This window comes from Lycorma delicatula, chromosome 1 (genome assembly GCF_047948215.1).
Source record: "Lycorma delicatula isolate Av1 chromosome 1, ASM4794821v1, whole genome shotgun sequence".
NCBI lineage: Eukaryota > Metazoa > Arthropoda > Insecta > Hemiptera > Fulgoridae > Lycorma > Lycorma delicatula.
In genome coordinates, this window is record NC_134455.1 from 162,959,807 (window position 1) to 162,981,223 (window position 21,417).

Below are 21,417 nucleotides of genomic sequence, written 5' to 3' on the forward strand. Positions count from 1 at the left end.
CCTCTGTAGTAATATCTCAAAGACAAAAATATAAAAACCATTTACAGATGCCATTCTATACACGAGTACAGAATTTAATAATGCTTCTTACCTTATGCTTATTATTTTTTAACAGTGCTTTTGAGATTTTTTTATCAAAACCACCTTAGACAGCAGCACATTTATATAATAAATGCAAATAACTTCAGTACGGTACTGTATGTGTGGCTAGCCACAAAATAAAAAATTTTGAATTTTTAACTTCATATTTTTAATATTCTGACTACATATTTTTATATACTGTAATTTTAATGTTTGAATTTAATGTTATTTGAGAAACAAAAGAAAAGTTTAGCTGATGAAGAGGGAAAACCTCAAAAGCGCTATTAAAAAATAATAAGCATAAGGTAAGAAACATTATTAAATTCTGTACTCTTGGTGGTAAACGGTTTTTATGCTTTTGTCTTTGATATATATTATATATATAATATATATACACATACATACACACTAGGGACATTCAATAATCAATGAGATAAATAGATGTAGAGAAAAACCCTTTCATTCAATGACAATGAAATTTTTGAGGATCAAGTTAGAAACCTTGGGAACATATTTAATCAGCTGTTCGATCGTAATACTAACATAAACTCTTTGTTTCAGAATGTCAGCTCTGCTTGAAGCATGTATGCCGAAAGAGCAACATTCAGTGAAAAGATTTCTGCTCTCAGGTATAAAACCATCAGAAATTTACTCAATAATGTTGAAACAGTATGATGAAAAGTGTTTAAACTGTAGTAACATGTATAAGTGGGTGGAATAGTTTATTTCGAGCAAAAAAAATGTGACTGATCTCCACTCTGAAAGACCAGTTGAAGTTTAGACTACCATGCTGCAAAATTGCATAAATGATTTTATTCATGGAAGCAAAATTTCACAAATTGCCAGTTTGTGTAATATTAAGTGTTGGAACCGTGCATTCAATCATTCACGACATGCTGAATTATCGCAAAACGTGTATGAGATGGGTTCCAAAACAGTTGACTGAAGCCCATAGACACTTGGATTCACGTCTGTTCTGAGCTCAAAGAACTTTCTACCAGCCCAGACCTCACCCGATCCGATTTTCATTTGTTTGACCTATTCAAAGACTTTTCATCTGGCAAGAATTTGATGACAGTGAAGCAGTCATAAAAATGGTTCAAACAGCAAGGTAAAGCTTTCTATTCTGCAGGAATCAGAAAGCTCACAGAACTGTAGGATAAGTGTCTAAATGTTGCTGGAGACTATGTTGAAAAGTAGTGAGATAAAGTTTCATTGTCATTATAAATAGTTTTTTCTCTACATCAATTTATCTCATTAATTATTGAACGTCCTTCATATTATATATATAGTATACCAGATGGTCATTTAAAAAGTTACCACATTTATTATTCAACAACTATCAGTCTTGTCGTATTTCTATTTGCAGGCATGTACACCATTCTTGAAGGGAACCTTTTTCAATTACTTTTAAAGGGTGGAACTCACCCCCTCAACACTAAACCTATCCCAACTCAAAAATCTTAAATGGCAATGGCAGTATTTAAATACATTAATTGACAACCTGAAAAAAATAACAAATTCTGGTGAAAAGAAAATTAAAATCCACCCATCCCTTTGATCAGTAAGTACAAAAAACCATTTCGGGTAGTTTATTTTTTAAATTTCAGTCCAACAAAAATAACTTTAAATTTATGCGTATTACTTTTTAAATCATTTGATGAAATAATCATAATACGTGGATTAAAACTATGAAAATTATTTTTTAAATTACAAACACAAAATTTTGCCCATAAATGTTTTTTTTAAATTTTCAAGGGTCAAAAATTTATTTTTTTAAATGAGACTATGTAGCTTGTAACACGTCATTGGAAGGCTCTTTGAATGACGAGTAATTTGATACAAATAAAATAAAAATTGGTTCACTGGTATTGAAGTTGTGATTAAAAATGTGGTACTTTTAGGTTATGTTGAGATACAGTGTTACTGACACAAAGCATTAGATCTGAAATCATCTGTTCTTCTTAATTAATACACATCTCTACCTCTTCTCAACCAACTGAATTCCGAGTGTAGGTTTATATTTAACCACTGGCCATTAAACAGAATCTTTTCAGATGCCATTTAAAAGCAGTTATTGGCTAATATAAAAAAAAATCATGGCGTTTGAGATAAACTCCAAGAAAACAGATAAAAACCTTTAAATTTTTCAATGGTAACTTTTTGTTAAAATTTCACCACGAAAAAATTAATTGCAATTTGGAATATTCCTCTTTTAATATAAGAGAATAATTAGGGAATGTAAGTAAGAACACGACATGTTAATGGCTGCTTGATACACACAGTTGTAATGTGCTGGACGATGGGGGTCACCATTTCCTGATGCCGGAAAAGTATTTAATATATCTAAATAAGAATTTAAAAAATACTTTATTAATAACATAATCTTAATTCAGTTACAAAAATACAATTCTCTGAAATTTTGTGCAATTTTTCCTAGTTTTCCTGATTTTTTTTCTAACAATTCCTGACTTTTTCTGACTAAATTTATATTTCCTGACTTTTACTGCCTGTAGGAACAATGTTAGTAGGAATGAAATGAAAAGTTTTATCTTACTGGACTTTAAATCACAATGAGAACAGCACTGAGTATTATACTTTCCAAATAAAAGCAACAGTCCCAACAAAGAAAACAGTTAAATAAGTATCTTATAGATCCAGCGTACTGGTAATTAAGAAAAACTGACTTTCAAAAACTAAAATATTTTTTTAACTCTTAATGGCATAAGTATTGATTAGATACATAAAACAAAACTATATTACTCCACTTTAAAACCAGTGTAAACAACTAGCCGGTCAAGGTGCTCTGCCCCTGGACACTCAATGCATTCGTATCCTCATGTCTGTAAAAATATTAAGTATTTTACAGAAATATTTTAAGAAAAGAGATATTAGTGCATAGAGAATATTTTCTGAACATTTTGGTGTTTTTATATTTAAAATAGGTTTGAGCGATAGCGAGATATATAATTTAATAGTTCTTAATAGAAATATAATGTCTAATGCTATCCATATTGATAACAGGGAGTTGGCTTCTTCATTTAGTCTTGTGTGTAAGTTGGTGTGAGATTGTGTTAGCTGCCGGTCCAGCTGCTGATATTTACTATTGGCACAGAGTGGACCATGTGATACAGTGGCTAGATGCATGCCAAAAACTCTATCCTGCTAAATAAAAAATATTTTTTTTGCTGCTAAATATTAACTAATAATCCTTTCTTTAATAAATAAAATTAATAAAACTGCAAATGTAAGATACAAATAAAAATAATATATACACTTAGAAATTAAATTAAATAATCTGTAAATTAATTGACAACAGACTCCTACTAACGGGAGAGAGTCTGTTGAGAAAGAGTCGCCAGGCGAATGCACACAGCGCACCAAAATTGGTCAATCAAATTCTGACACCGTAGTGCTGTATTGTCATCGAAGTTACATACGTGTACCAAATTTCATTGATTTTCATACGATAGATCAAAAGATATAGCAGTTGCAAGATTTGATTATTCCTAAAGAGAGTTAAATAAAAACTTTTAAAAAAAATTTACACCAAAAAAGTAATATTCTTATAATAAAACTCAATTACTGAAAAATATGAAAAAAAAACATTGTGATTATTTACATTGCAAAATGATAAAAGTTTGAAATACTAAAAACTTGAGAAAAATTCAGAAGTTCAAATTTTAGTAAAAGTTCAAAGATTATAAAAATTTGAATTACTAATAAGCAGTACCTGGCCTTGAACTAATAATCGATTCAGTTTCAGTACATGTGAGGTCATCTGGAGGATTTGTGCGAGGAATGTGCGTAGAATTAACCAATCTGAAAATTACACAACTATCATATTATAAAAATATCATTTGTATAATTTTGTCAACTACAATTAGTGATCATAAAAGTTATTTAAAAATAAAAGCTTTCTGAAATAAACTAAACAAAATTTTAATAAATACAATATTTATAATATATAAATGATGTGATATTTATATTCAAAATGTTTTCAGTCATCTCTTTTTAATCTTCAGCGACTACAGCTGTACTCTCAAAAATTAAATAAATCAATACACAATTAATAAATCAATATTCTCAACCTCATTATAAAAGGTGAAGGTTACAAAAGGTGTGAAAAACAAACTTTCAGAATATGCAAAATCCATGAGAGATGATTTATAACATCTCAAATCACTCAAGAAAGCAACTGGTTTTAGAAGAATGATTGAGAAATTACTCATTACTTTACGTAACCTGAAAATCAATAAAAGAACTGCAAAACTATAAATAATAATTGACTATAGATAATAATAAACTTGTTTCAATAATTGAAAAATCCGAAGACAATGTGGACATATTCACAAAACCTTACACTCATGCACACACACACACACACACACACACACACACACACACACACCACACACACACACGCACACACCACACGCACACACGCACACACACACACACACACACACACACACACACACACACACACACACACACACACACACACACACGCACACACCACACGCACACACACACACACACACACACACACACACACACACACACACACACACACACACACACACACACACACACACACACACACACACACACACACACACACACACACACACACACACACACACACACACACACACACACACACACACACACACACACACACACACACACACACACACACACACACACTGTTCTACCATTGGTCAAACAGAACACTTCTCTTCAATCACTAAATTTTTTTTAAACGGTAAATATTTGAGTACAAAATAAAATATCTTATCTTATTGTTACTTCATTACGCACTGATTGCTTTAATTTGTTAACATATTTATTACTTCATCTACTGGAACAGCAGGAATTTCTTCACTCTGCAGAATTATAGTACTGATGTAGTTTCTTCTGTTTAAGATGTTTTTCTTCCTAAACATCATGGAAGATTTTATAATGTTTTTGATAGTATAATTTCCCTCTCCCATCAACTTGCCTTCTCATGTTAGTTAATATGACCTATAACTGGCCAGTTAGCTATGTCCTGGAACACCTTTCTGAATCATTATTCAATCTGTAAGCATTACTGCATCAGTCCAAACAATTTCAAGGAGCATGTTATACTTACATTCAGGACTCAAAAGATCAAAGATTCAGAAGGTAAATTTTATAGTATAGTATGTCTTTACCGTTTTACAATATTTTCTATTGTTCTTCTATTCTTTATCAAACCATTCTTTATAAATAAAGATCTCATAAAAGAAACCTTTTTTATATAAATAAAGAAGTTTTCATTGATAAAAATTTTCACATTTTTTTTCTAAAACTGCTCATTGCTAAATTTTAAACTAAATGATTTGGTTTTCATGAAAAATGATAATTTCATTAATTTCAAAATTAAGTCTTTTTCACAATGATTTAATTTTATCCTTATGTAAACAACTAGAAAAATTCTGCTTTACAGATTCCTAGAAATTTATTTTTATTTAGTAATCATTTCTATTTCAAATACTTCAAAGACTATTATTTAAATTTCAAATCAGCTCGACCTAATCAACAATTTTATTTTCAGTTCATTATACTTTTATTTTATTCACAAAGTTTCACTTGATCAAAAAATGTGATTTACTCAGAGCTACTAAAACTTTAACATGATACATCATGCATCATACTATAAAACTGATGAAATGAATAATGCAAAGTACATTTTCCATTACAGTTTTATTAATATAAATAATGGAAAACCTTATTTCATATCAATTTTATATTTTATGCATTGCATATATGATGATATTTTAGTTAAGGAAACAAACCACATATTTCAATGGAAGGCTTAACAAAATTAGGTGATTGAGACGTTGTCTTAGAGGATAAAACAACATACCAACTTTATAATTTATATCTCTATCACTAGTACCTATTAGGTAAATAATTGCTTTATCAACCTGTCATTTGGCTACCTCTTTAACCATTAGGTTGCACAATCTGAACTACAAACATGAAGAACATTTATAAGAACAATTAAAATTAATACAGAATATATTTTAAGCATATATTAATTTTACTTTTTAAAAATGAAGTGTTTACAAAGGTACACAAAGAAAGTTTTACACTGTTTACAAAGATTTTTATTTAATATTCATATCATATTTTTTTTTTATTTTTTAACGAGCTTTTTCCCAATCATAGTATTTTAAAATTCTTTAATTTCTAGTCTATAAGTAATGTAAGTTCATCAATAACCAAAAGGTTCCGATTTTTTAAGTTCAGTCACTCAAAAAATTTTGCCATCTAAAACTGATGATAAAAACACTACACAAATTAAAAAACCATTTCCTTAAATGGTCCATACACCATAAATAACACGTTACTGCAGTAACAAATTATGTTGCAAGCCTAAACCAAAACAAAATTAGTTATAAATTAATACCTATTAATGGGCTAATCATTACACATTTAAAATGTGTTGTGCAACGTCTCTAATATGGCCTTCAATCACACCGCTTCAGTCACTTCATTTAGATCTGAACACGCAGCTAGCACGTAAACATGTCTACAACAATAGCATCTCCCGCCAAGTGTGAAGTGAGTGCGGTAATTCGATTTCTTCAGGCTGAGGGATGTAATGCAGCTGAAATTCATCAATGAATAAGTAATGTGTATGGTGAAACTTCAATGAGTGACAGCAAAGTGCGACAATGGTGCAGGAACTTTAAAGCAGGACGTGCAGATGTTCATGATGCAGGCGGTCAGGGAAGGAAGCAAGTGTCAACCGATGATCTCGTTGAGCGAGTGGATTCGAGAAAATCGTTTCACAATTTCTGTATTAAGTGATTCGTTTCCTGAAATTTCAAGGTCAGCTCTCTACACCATTGTGAGTGAGAGACTTCAGTCTTTCTCCATGACAATGCTCGGCCGCACACTGCAACTGTAACAAAGACAAAGAAGCTCCTGCAGTGTTTTCATTGGGAAGTGTTTGATCACCCACCATACTGCCCAGACTTGGCTCCATCTGATTTTCACCTCTTTGTTCACATGAAACGCTGGCTAGGAGGACAACATTTTGGCACAGACATCGAACTGCAGACCAGTGTAAAATAAGGCTGAAAACACATGCTCCATTCTATTCTATGACGAGGGTATTGGAAAGTTGGTACCACGCTACGACAAATGTCTAAATCAGAGTGGCGACTATGTAGAGAAATAGCGTAACTATGTAAGTACTTGTTACAAATAAAAAAATTTTATTTTCACTGTGGTTTTAATTTCATGACCGATCAGACCTTTAAAAACAAAATAACCCTCAAATGAGACAATACTCTCTTCTTTGAATATTCTGTAAAAAATTCAAGAAAAGGTTTCTATTCCCAAAAATAATAAATTATACCAGAGGTCATCAAATACTAAAGAAAAGGCAAGGTCACCACCTGACAACGATTGAACTAACTCAACTGAAATCTATAAATAAATATTTTCTGCCCAAAATACAATTTTTTTTCTTTAGACATCTGATTGGTTTCATGCAGCTCTCCAAGATTCCCTTTCTAGTGCCAGTCATTTCATTTCAGTATACCCCATACATCCTATATCCCTAATAACCATATTCCAAATGCTGCCTGCCTGCACAATTTTTCTCATCTACCTCTCCCTCCAACATCAAAGCAACTATTCCAGAATGCCTAAAATGTGGCCTGTAAGTCTGTCACTTCTTTAAGCTATATTTTCCAAATGCTTCTTTCTTCATCAATTTGCCACAAAAACCTCTTCATTTGTCACTTTATCCATCCATCTGATTTTAACATTCTCCTAGAGCACCACATTTTTCAAAAGCTTCTAATATTTTCTTCTCAGGTACTCTGATCATCCAAGTTTCACTTCCATATCAAGCTATGCTCAAAACATACTTTCAAAAATGTTTTCCTGATGTTTTAATTAATTTTTGATGTAAGCAAATTATATTTCTGACTGAAAGCTTGTTTTGCCTGTGCTATTCAACATTTTATATAGCTCCTGCTTTGTCCATCTTTAGTAATTCTACTTCCCAAATTAACAAAATTCTTCTACCTCCATAGTCTTTTCTCATCCTATTTTTATATGCAGTGGTCCATCTACTTTATTTCTACTAATTTCATTATTTTAATTTTGTTCTTGTTTATTTTCATATAATAGTTCTTGCATAGGACTTTATCCATGCCATTCATTGTTTCTTCTAATGATTTTTTTACTCTCACAGAATTACTATATCATCAGAAAATTGTAGAATCTTTACCTTTTCACCTTGCACTGTTACTGATCCAAAGATAACCTCATATAACTTGAATCTTACACTCATAAATAATACCTAATAACAAATGTAAAAAAAACAAAAATACTTTTTTACTTTAAAAAAACATCCTTCTTTTGATGAACTAAGCAACCCTAATAAAATAAATAAAAAAATAAAAAACGTGATAAAAAGGATAACCCTACGTTTCTAAAACAAACACATAAATATAGTTACAATTGCAATTGAGTACCCTTATTTTTAATTATCTAATTTTACTTTTTTTTTTTTCTAATTAAGATAATAAGTTATATTTTTGTTGTATGTAGATAACTTGTAGTTTTTATTTACAAATACAAAGCTATCAAAAAGTGTAGTTAACATTAAAAAAAATAAATAAATAAAAATAAAATACTAATTTAATATGCAGTTTCAATTTTTTCTGCTTGGAAATGTAGTCTTCACAACAAAATTCTTGAAAATTATACAACCCATACATAATTTATAGACATTAAAAAACTTATGAAATGAAATGTCTCCAACAAGAACGAATACACAAATATTAGCCAACTTCTTACAGATAAAGAAAGAAAAACCAATTTGAAAGCTTGTAAAAAAAAAAGTAAATAAAAACAAACTACTCAAAAATAAGCAAAAATGGTATACAATACTATTATATGAAAACATTCATAACTACCTAGTTTTTAGCAGGGTTTCTGCATTACAGATGTGTGGTAGGGATAAATGATATACTAACATGATAAAGAAAAATTTTCTAAATCTACAAAAATAATTATGTTACAAAATATAACTCACGGTGGTTCCACAGTTCGCTCCTGTTGTGGTTTATTGTCAGAATGTCCTGCACTCTCAGTACCTTGAGAAGTACCATCTGATACATTACTTCCCTCAGCAGAAACCAACTGAAAAAAAGTCCTTAAAAAAAGTCTTTTAATAAATAAAAAAAAGAAAGAAAGATTTTCTTATAAAGAATTCCTTTAGTTAAAATGCCTTAAAAACCTACTCATTCCGATATATATTTAAAAAAATAAAATAATACTATCCAGAACAGTATAAAACAAATTCAGTTGATAAATCAATTTAACAAAATAAGCAACCTTACATCATATCACTGTTTCTCAATCTTTCAGTATTCATGACCCAATTTTCATCATAATTTTCATCGCCTCCCCACAGGATCATAAGCCATAACAATAATTATGTATTTTGAGTATTTTGACGCTAAAGCTACACTACAACCTTAATTACAAACCTTTCAAATTATCAAGAATAAGTAAATTTATTAATAATTGGCAACACTGACCTGCTGCATTGACAAAACCCTCTCTATTCCTCTCTTATACCCACCATATTGGACATTCTCACAGCTTCACAAGAAGTTCCGATTTGTCTCGAACATTCTGGAACATCTGCACTAACATGTATAAATGCTGCACCTCATTCAATTCCAGCCAGTCTCAGTTGAGTTGATCCTTCTATCGAATCTATGGTGAATGTGTATGTTGTGTAGCATGTTAATTGCAATTCATGGTATTAAGTATTCACAGCAGTAGATTTATAGAGAATCATGGATAAATTTTTACATCAACAAGTGCCACAGTCAAGCATGGTACTAAAAAAATATTCTTAACTACTTAAAATACTTAACTTTTGGGTTTACCTGTACTGAAGTAAATGAAGAAAGGCCCTGTGTGTCAATTGATAAAAACCTTTAGCAGCAGACAGCATGAAACCTAATAAATTTAAACAACGTTTGGAAACACTTCATAATGGGTATGTTAACAAACCCCGAGAATTCCTCAAATTAAAATTAAAATCATATGAAAAACAAACAATTTAAAAAAAAAACTTTTGTGAATGAAAAAGCTTTACTTGCCTCTTACAAAGTTTTATATAAAATAGCCAGATGTAAAACGCCTCACACCATGGGTGAAGAGCTTATTTTGCCAGCTGCAATTGAGATTGTAAAAACTATGTTTGGAGATAATTTTGCAAACAATTGTAGTCCATACCTCTATGAAATGATACTTTTGCCTGTCAAATTGGTGATATAGCTGAAGATGTATAGAATCACCTTTTCAGGAAATTGCGTGATAAAACTTTTTAATTCAGCTTGACATGGCTGGCATTTCCAAAGAAATGAGTCCTGGTCAGAATATTGTGCTAACAAGGCGGTTGTAACCATAGTAAATTATATAAAAATGAGACCCCTAAAATCAAGAATCTTTTCTGCACTTTGTAAAGGTATGGGTACAGTAGATTCAGTGTTACTATATTATTGCGAGGCGAAATGGTTATCACATGGGGAATTTTTACATCTATATGAATTAAAAGATAAAATTTCCATTTTTCTAGAAGAGAAAACAAGTCGAAAAGTTTTGAGATCGTATATTTGTGAAGAAATTGAGCTACTTGGTCAACATATTCAAGAAATTAAATAATACCTTGAATCTTCAACTACACATATGTTGGATACAAGTGATAAAGTTGAATTTTTTGTAGAAAATTGGAATTGTGATGCAGAAATTTAAAGTAAAAAAACCTACAAATGTTCGAAAATGAGGATGAATGTGTTAAAACTTAAAAAGTTGAAGAACATGTGAAAGTTGTTTTTGTAGACATTGAAAATTATTTAGCTATGCCAGCAAAGAATTTTAAAAAGTATTTTCTTATTGATGACAACTTGGTACCAAGTTACAAGTGGGTTAGGGATCCATCTCAAAATACTCCCCGAAAGGCTCTCAACAGCCAAAAAAATCTTCATAGACTTCACGACAAGTGGCAAAATCAAAAGACTATTTAGTAATAATCACTTGAATTTTTGGCAGGGATGGATGAATTTTCTGCACTGAAAGCTATTACTATTCTAAATCTATTCACATACTATTACAATTTTTAACATCCTACCTTTGCAAGACTGGATTTTCTGCAGTGGCTGCTTTGAAGACAAAATATAGATCTCAGGTAAATATAGAAAAAGAACTCAGAATGTTTATTTCTAATATTAAGCCTTCCTTCGAAAAACTTTCCAGGACATACCCAAGAGAGTTGAGTTACTAATAATTATTAAACTTTTTTTTAATTTATTATTGATAAGTTCATTAAATACACTATGCAGTACTGATATAATCCTATTTATAGGTGTATTATATCAGTGTGTAAATGTGTATTTTATTACCTATTATGTCAGAATGTATTTGTTTTCTTTCCTTTCAGTAAATTAATAAATTTTTTTTATATTTTCTTTTCGATATGCTCGTGTCTCCCATTTAGTGTTATCATGACCCCCTAGGGAGATGTACCCCACAGGTAGAGAAACACTGCATCATGTAACTTATAACTAATTAAATTACACAGCCAAAATTATTATATATGCCACTCTCACAACATTAAAAAAAAATTTCAATTAAATTTCTAACATTTACAAAATGAATTACAAACTTTATAAAACAAAAATTAAAAGAAAGTTTATATTATTTTTTAAATTACATTTGTGGGAATCATGCAGCTACCTGCCACAGGTAGTAGTAGTGTTAAACAGGTTTTTTGTAATAGTTGGTAAGGCAATATTAAATGTATTTTCTTTTTTTGAATATTAAATATAAATTACAAATTTCACATCACTGTAAATTCTTATTCTAAGTTAGTAAAATAAAAACAATTGGTTAGATACAATTATATCTATTCTCAAAGAAGTGGTAAAACTAGATTCTGGCTGATTCATTTGCAGCATCTAAAATCCATAAATGAACAAGAATAAATAAGTATCTACTTATCTATTATTTATTTATTTATTCTTGTTACTTTATGGATTTTAGAAATTGGTTAAATAATTACATATTATAGCAATAATTATAAGTTATACTTTACAAATACTTAATTAGAGGATCTAAATATTTTTTTGAAATAAATAGAGATTTGTCTATAACAAATTCTCAAAGCAAAATTTACTTAATGTCAACAAACTGAAACACTGTTGTTTTGTGACTGCAGTAGAACTAATTAATGCTACTATTACTGGATTACAATCATAAACTAAACTTCTACAATAATGTTAATTCATGTAATGAACCTGTAAATGAATGCTAGTTCAGTTTGTACTTTCTCAAAGCTGCTGAAAAAAGATTAAAGGAATACTGCTTCTGATTGAGTGTCAGAAGAGCTAGGATGAACTCTGCAATAATGCAATGCTTATTTGTATCGCCCATGATTACCTGTAATCTTATAGTGTAAAAATAGCAAACTGTAACATCTAATAAAAAACCTGATGTGGACACAACATGACTTCCTTTTACGCCTACTAAATAACATATACACTTCTTTAAATGGAAAAGTACATAACATTTTATTTCATTAATCTGATATTTTTTCATATTTTTTTTATTATTATTCAATTATTAATTATTGTAATTTTTTTTTTCTATCAGAGATCAATTATTAATAAATCAATATATTTAAAAAGAAACAGTTAAATTCGAACTAATGTGCCCTCCCCTTGTAAGATCCAAATACTTCATTAACTAAAATTTTACTTGGCTATAACTCTGGAACAAATGAAAATAAGTACCATTTATGAAATATCGTTGAAAAGCTCTCAATAAAGGCTTATTACTGCAGTTAAGAAAAAGTCTTTTGATCCAGTCAATCGCAATCAGAAGGGGAGGTGCACAACTAGATGTTACAACAGTCCTAAATCCAAAATTTCAACGTCCTACAGCTAATCATTTTTGAGTTCTGCAAGAAACATATGTACATACAGACATCACACCAAAACTAGTCAAAATGGATATTTCCATTGAAATCTGAAAACCAACATTTTTTGCCATCACAATACTTCCTTTACTTCGTACAAGGAAGTAAAAAAGAAAAATGTATAAATACCTCATGACAACTGAAATAAACTAAAAGAAAGAATTGGTAATTAATTTTTAATAATAAATTTATACTTTTAACTACACTAAAAACTCAAGAGTCTATCAAATGATTATATTTTCTAGTTACTAAAGTTACAGTACTTTGGTACTGCTATTACTGCTGTAATATAACACTACACACCATATTTATACTTCACTCACCCAAGATACAACTCTTCCATTAAAACATGGTAAATGTGCATCATCATCAATTATCTCTTCTTTTACAACACTGAAATACAAACATTATTAAACATTAAAAATTCAGACAAACAAAAATAATGTGTTATTCCATCTTAAAAATGAGCATTAATAAATTTATTAATTTTAGAATACTTAAACTTATTTATATATGGTCTTCATATGATGTAAATCAGTGAAACCTGCTCCACCCAATTTGAACTGTTGAAGACACTCATAAAAGTTTACATGATTACTACAATTTTTACCATACTGTTTTAACATCTGAAAGTGAATTTTGACCAGTTTTATATAATCAGAAAATAAAAATCTTATTACACATGTAATCTTCCATGGTACATATTTCAAGTTTAGTCTATTTAATATTCTCTACTTACACTGACAGTCAAAAAAAACTTTTTTTTTTCTCCAAGTGTGATATGATTTCTTGAATTAGTTGTTTGCATACATTACAGATCTGTAAATACAATTTTTTGATCACCCTTAGTTTTAAATAAATTACGCTTCAAAAAAAATTAAGGGAAAATGTAGTTAAAATCTGTAAAATTTATAATTTTGCATGACCATACCTGTGTTAGAATGATTTCACTGATGCTTTTTTTTTAATAAATAGCTTTAGGCACATTCCGAATTAATGTCCAATATTAATCAGCCAGCATCTTAGTATTCCATTTCCCTTTATAGCGGCTTTCCATCAATCAAATGTCTTGGTGGAAATGTTCACCATGTTCATCACTTACATCTCCGAGGTTGTCCGGGAAAAAATTCATTTCTGAGTGGAGGAAATGCATTTTCAAAGACATATTACATCCCATAGCTAGTTATGAAGTAAGAAGAAGTTGATTAACAATATCACAGTAATTGTCGGATTTTTATTTGCTAAGAAATCTTTTGCAAATGTCTTTAAATGAAGCCCACTTCTACATTATTTAACATTGAGTTAAACAAATCATCTTTGACCAACTCTCTTATTTGAGGACCAACAAATATTTCTTCTTTAAATTTTCGTTCACATTCAGAAATTTTTGCCTGATGTACAAAAATCTGGGACTACCGTTCTTCATTGCTTTTACAAAATTTTTTTATTAGTTCTACGGAGAGGAGGTAAAAATATTTTTTGGGTTCAACTAAGGGCTCATGAATAATATTTTTTCCATTTGGAGTTAAGTTGTCTCGTTTGTTCCACTATTTCTTTGGTAACAATGTTTATCCCTAGCTCAGCTGTCCCATTCGCAAAGAAAACGCATTTGCTTAGTATAGCCTAACTGCATGCCAAAGTAAATATAACTTTCAAATTATCACATATGTTCTAGTTATGTTTTTATAATTTATTTTTTTAAGAAATCTTTCATCATGTCATATGTCTCTTTCAAATTATTACCATAAGCAATTTGTATCTAAAGATATTTGTTACCGTTGTGTAGTAGAGCCACTTTTAAATTATACTTTGACAAATCTATGACAAGGCACCAGTCCTCAGGTTTATGAACTTGTCTTCTGTTAAGTGCAACATAAGCTCATCAATATTAGTGAAATAAACCAAATTATTTTCATCAATAAAGTACTGAAAGTTCTTTTTGTTGGCTTTGAAAGCCCAAAAATTTTGTATTTTTTAAAAATAATTCCAACCTTGCAGTTTTTAAATCCCTAACCAAGTCATTTAATTCATCTTGTGATATAAGATGAGGCTTATTGGAAGATAAATCAAAATCATTGTCGTCTTCTTCAATACTGCCCGATTCTTCATCGCTGCTTTCGAAACATACATTCACAGGTGGCTCAGGAACTGGAATAATTTCACTGTGAGGTACAGGCCTGATTGCAGATTGCAATGAAGCATATTTTACAGTATTTTTAGATTTTTTATAAATTTTAGACACACTTGTTAAACAAAAGTAACAATCTGTTACTTGGCCATTTGGTACACCAAATGGCAAAGCCTTCCATGTACCTTTCAGCCATCCTCTTAAATATACAGAACAATTAGTGCATACTATATGAGGAGACCACGTCTTATCCTGATCACCAATTTTACACTGAAAGTACAAATGATATTTGATTTTATGTCAAATTTAGGATTCCACAACATTTACACAATTTCAAGGCATTATGACACTGCACTGTTATACTGAAGACAGCAATATTACTGAACAAAATTAATTCATTCCTAAATTCAGTGCTTAATACAAACAACACAGCTGTGTTTTTCAGCTACATCTTTTGACCTGCACAGACATAATTAATCTTGTCCATGAAGGCTCACTCTTCAATATTACTTATAATGTCATAACATGTGACTATGATATGATTTAATTCTTTGTCTAGTATTGTTTATTTATAGCTTACAAACTACATCAACAAAGTTAAAAGATAAAAAATGAGCTAAAAAAATACAATATAGTAGCTTAAAATGCTAAAACTTTACGATGAAAAACGAAAAAAAATCCTTTAATTAAAATTTAAAAATTTTTAATTTTTTATGAGTTCATATTTGTTTTCAGTATCAAAAGACAGATGAAAATCATATATCGCATGTTAGGTTTGTCTGTTAATGAACTACCATACATGTCTCTCTCACTGTGTGTCTGTATGTGTGTGTATCTGTCTGTGTAAGTATGTGTCTGTGTGTTTGGGGTGGACATCACATGCACACAGTGAATTATATAATGTATGTAATTGTAATAATAAACCACACTCTTCTATATAGACACAAGTGATAAAATTAATAATTTTAAAAACCCATAAAACCATTTTAAGAAACATACCTCCTAGTGGAGCACCCGCCGACAGCTTAAAACCGTAAAACTAACCTAAGAACCTGTTCTGATGTGATACCTACATAATGCAAAAACTATCAGCCCAGCTGTTTTCAACAAACACATCTACTTCAGCGTCCCCTGGTGGCCTTTAACCATAAAACATGTCTATGAATCTGCTCTGAAGTGATACCTATGTAATGCAAAATACCTCACTGAAATCAGTCCAGTAGTTTTTGAGAAAAATGGTAGCATGCGTGTACACAAGCACACACAAAAACACTCACACAACCCCTAAGCCCAATTGCACATACAGTCTCATTTCACCATGAGTAATAAATAATGATTACAGGAAGTTCTCAAAACTTCACAAAACCAATCAAGAAAAAACTGATAGTTTTTTCCAGTATCACTATTCATTTTTCCAAACACTGAATCTGTTTGTAACAGATTAATTTTTTTTGTAAATCCAATATTCAATATTATCCATAATTCAATATTTTTAGTATTAATCCAAAGCCATGCGTCATCAAAGCAAATGAACAAGCGTAGGCTATAGAAAATATAAATTATAGAAGAATAATCTACAGTAAATGAATATCCGTAGGACATCAAGATGACTGAGGAAGTATATTTCAATTCCATTTTCAACATGTAGGGCTGAAATACTAGGCTAGTTAGTTTTTATATTTCAAAGAATATATTTTGCCAGATGCAACAGAAATAAACTGACAATCCTATGGATTTGGGAATCCAAAGGATTTCAAGATTTAGCAGTGAACCGTAGATATAAACTGACTTATCCAGACAGGTGGTTACACCCAAAATAATTCAAGGTTTTGGCATGAGGTATGTGGTAGTGGGAATTATGTAAAATTATGGCCTAACCCTCTGATTCTGATGAATTTGGAAACAATTGAAATTATTCGTCAGAAATGCCTTTCACCCAAGTTACATCCCTCATCCCTCATAAGTTACACAATACCCTCACCTAATATTATGTAATTATTTAATTTACTTTAGTTAGGTTTAAGTCAAGGTTAAGGTTAGGTTAGTTTAGGTAACTATTATTTGTACTAAACTTCATATACCAACATAACCTCACACTAGCTTCACTTGCTAACCATGAACAATTAACCTTAAATATTATATTGGCAGATTGTTAGTCCATAATTACAAACAATAACCCATTACTTGGAAATAATTTACAATACACTACTACAATGCTGAATTTCAAAATTTTTCATGACTGTACTGTGTAATTTACGAGGCACATAACTCGAATGAAAGGCACTATCAATGAATAATTTCAATTGTAATGAATAGCTTAGGTCCTAATTACAGCACATTTCAAATTTCATCAAAATTGGAGGCGAGTCCCTAATTGTTTGAATTCATAATTGTTTCACACAAGCAGCAAATTATACAATTGAAAAGTACCAGCAAAATTACAGAGCTTCTCAAAAGACCAATCTCAAACAAAAGTAATTTTTGTTCAGACCTTAAATAAGCTCTAAAACTGAAAAAGAAAAACAAGAATTAAGAAATATTTTCATTTGAAAAAATGTAATTACTAAATGGCAGTAGTGAATAAATACTATAAATGATTGTAAAAAAAATATTTAATGAAAGCACAAAGCAATAAATTAACCCACACATGATAAAATAAGACAACATATTTCATTTTTCAGCAAGGACAACCACCAGATGACCTATCATTAGTCAATTCTCATAATATTACAACTGAATGTCTGAAAAACATATGGCACATTAATGGGAAAAACTAAGCTTTCAAACCAATTGGAAAGAAACAGTGTATAATTAAATGTATTGCATTAACTAATGAATGGCCAAAACTAAACTCTTCCACTTAAATGACGCACTACAATTTATCATAATGAAGCTTTGGCTAATATAACCATTCTGAATTTGAACTATTCATCAATTTGTTAGCAAACTTGTTCAAAAAAAAAAACATTGTTTTTCAGGCTCGTGTGAAAAATTTATAAATAGATATTTATACTAAGACTGCAAATGGAGAAATATAAGCAGTTTGGCAACTCTAGTAAGATTCTACAATAAAATAACACAAGTTAAGGTTAATTCTCATAATCAAGCATATAGATATAACAAGGCATTCAACCACAGAATGTCATTAAAAAAAGCATTTCACTCTAAAAAAAAGTATTAATAATAAAATTATCAAAAGCACTAAATACACTTTTCTAAAGATGCAAATGACAAGAAACTTATTAAACAACACTTGTTTAACTGTCATTTATGGAAGAACCAGATTTTGATAAGCGTCTGCACTTACTGGAAACTGCAAATTTGATCGAAAATTAACATATTAGTCTACGAATTAACACACTAATTATTCATTATACATATCATAGAAGCAACTTCCTTAAAATGTATAAGAAACATAGAAACAATACTGTTTATCTTACCCAAAATCGTCATCCATAGACTTAAAAAAGTACTTGTAGTTAGGCCGGTTTAAAACATTTTTGAAGTCCGCTAACGTAACTCTTTCAGGCGCGATAGCAAGTTTCACTAGGTAAGGAGTTTCTTCATCATCAATATGATATATTACTTTAGTTTCTTCCATAATTCTACATACAAATAACACCACAACCTAGACAGTAATCACGAATTTCAACATGGAGTCCATCATAACATCAATTAACTACGTAGTACAAAACACCACCTAAATATATGTGTAATTTCTTTCCATTTACCTTTTAAAACTTTTTCACGTAGTTTTTCACTAAATAAATTTTCTCAGAATTAACCCACTCACAAAATACTAGATACTCTCATGGATTGGAACATAAGTTGAGATGCGATTTGTCTTAATTTTGCGGCAAAAAAATCTTAATGTCTGAAATACGAACATGGTATTTCTCAGTCGCTGTATTGTTACTGCACTATCTTAAATTACTAAGTCTAAAAAATGTTTTGTGATATCCCTGTTCCATCAATCATAGTAGCATAATGGTACACCATATTACAGAAACAGAATAATTATAGAAACACGTTTGTTAAAACACAAAACAAATTTACAACTGAAAAGCAAACATTTTCTAATAATATTACAAAACTTTTCTAAATTTTAAGAACTTGCTTTATACTTTTCAGTCATACTTTAATCAAATTATCATCATACACTGAATGAGTTTAATTTGGATTTCAAAAGATATATTGAATCATGCGGAGCCGAGTTAATCATCAAAGCTCTCTCTCAACATACTGCCCGCCAAAAATCATCTGTATATATGACGAAATGTCAAATTCGAAATCGCCATTTTTTTTTATGTCAAATGGCTATCGGATTTGTCATCTGCGACCCCAAAATCCTCGCTTAGCCGTTTCGCAATTTTTAACACCCGCACCCATAATTTCCACCCTTAAATTACTCGGGGATGTTTGCAAAAGTAATGGTGGAATATTATATTGACACCAGACCTTTGTAACTGAAAAATTTTATCAGTCAGCAATGTCAGTTAGTATGATTAAAGATTTTTTACACTGATTTTTTTTTTTATGTTTGTACTCAAATCTTGCAAGTTAAAGAAAAGTAAGTAACAAAAGAAAAACTACAAAATGTGACAACCTGTGGTGTAAATTATGAGTATAATGATAGCAGTGGTATAAATTCATATTTGTTCCATGACTTAATATAAATTTTATAAAAGTATCCATTTGTTATTTTAATTGGTAACTTGACAAGAATCAAAATCACTCACTCATGATGGTCATAATTAGCAAACATCCCAGAGAAACCTGGCATTTACCTTTCTTTTCTTCACCGAGCTAAATATACAGTTGTACAAAAGCATGCCAAACCACCAGGGTACAGTAGACAGTCATTTCTATAAGTTATTACTTCATCCCATCCACGGTAAGGATTAGCTATAACACTGAGAACATTACTACTCTCTAAATAAGGCAAGGTTTGACTGGCGCTTATAAATATATCTCAGAAGATTTATGCCATGACAGACAGAAATACTATAATTAAAAATTAAAAATCTATAAATCCCACTTAATGTGTATAATGCCCTTCTGATCAGCGAGACAGAAAAGGTTATTTAAACAGGTTATAAAAATTATGAATGTAGTATAAACATATTTGCATGTTAATGATTTGTAATGGTCAAAATCTAGGGGGTCACAAAAAGGCAACAAAATTACAAAACTAAAATGAATTCTAGTATACAGTATGTACTGATGTTAACTTAAAACAAGTGCCAGCATTGATAACAGTGACAAATATTTAGACACCAGTGCAATTTGTTTCACTTCAGCATCTACTGAAAATTATCATGGCAGCTGCTTTGAAGAAATGTTTGCACCTTTATCAAGTAACAATTTTGATATTTAATAATTCTTTAAAAAAACCAGTGTGCAATTCTCATATTCTTTTTTGTTATTGAAATTTTCTATTTGTTTTCATGTATATATAGCTGTATTGATTTAAGGAATAGTGCTGAAAGTCTGACTTGCTTCATTTTTCCTTTACCTGTAATAGTAGGTTAGTGTTTACAGGAGTCAACCAAGTATGAATTTAGATTTAAATATTATTTTGAATTAACTGATGGAACGTTATAAATGTGAACCTTCTATTTTAAGATTCTGGCTCAAAATATGTTATCAGAAACTGAAAATACAGGTAGTTTTTAATAAAATATTTTGACAATTTATTCACTTAGTTGATTAGCCGATTCTCACACCCACCCGCTTACATCAATGAAGATATGATGAGTGAGAGTTTAAAGAAAAAAGTTTCAATAATAATATGCAAAAAACTATTAATTTTAATATAGGTTTTATTACAGTATTTTGAGTCAGTAATGGATTTAAAATATTTTGAGCATCTGTATACTTACTGTCATTATCACTGTATCAAGTGTTAATAATCAAGTCTTACGAATTAATTTTAGCACCCAAACTACTGTATTTTAATTTTACTAAAAGTTATTTAAATAAAAATCCTAACAGTGTTTATTGAAATCTGTAACAATTTTTGTTACAGATAATGTAGAAGACGATCCAAATGCGAAGAGCCGAAAGCAGCAAAGAAATATTAATGTCAAAGAACAGTGTAAGCGAAAACGTAATTCTGATAAAGAGTATTTTACTTAAAGGAAAAATAGTTTGTGTGAAAAAA

At 30.1% G+C, this 21,417-nt stretch overlaps 1 protein-coding gene across 2 annotated transcripts in view; it reads right to left on the reverse strand.

The window, feature by feature from the left end:
- dsh (Segment polarity protein dishevelled) overlaps positions 1–18,916 on the reverse strand; it is a 94,758-nt gene extending 75,842 nt beyond the window's left edge. For both annotated transcript variants that reach the window (XM_075366319.1, XM_075366310.1), the window contains exons 1-4: positions 18,695–18,916; positions 13,450–13,519; positions 9,170–9,276; positions 3,815–3,903 (exon numbers count right to left, since the gene is read on the reverse strand). In XM_075366319.1, the coding sequence (XP_075222434.1) occupies positions 3,815–3,903; positions 9,170–9,276; positions 13,450–13,519; positions 18,695–18,855 (427 nt within the window). In that variant the 5' untranslated portion in view covers positions 18,856–18,916. The remainder of the gene's footprint in view (positions 1–3,814; positions 3,904–9,169; positions 9,277–13,449; positions 13,520–18,694) is intronic.
- Positions 18,917–21,417: the final 2,501 nt, after the last annotated feature.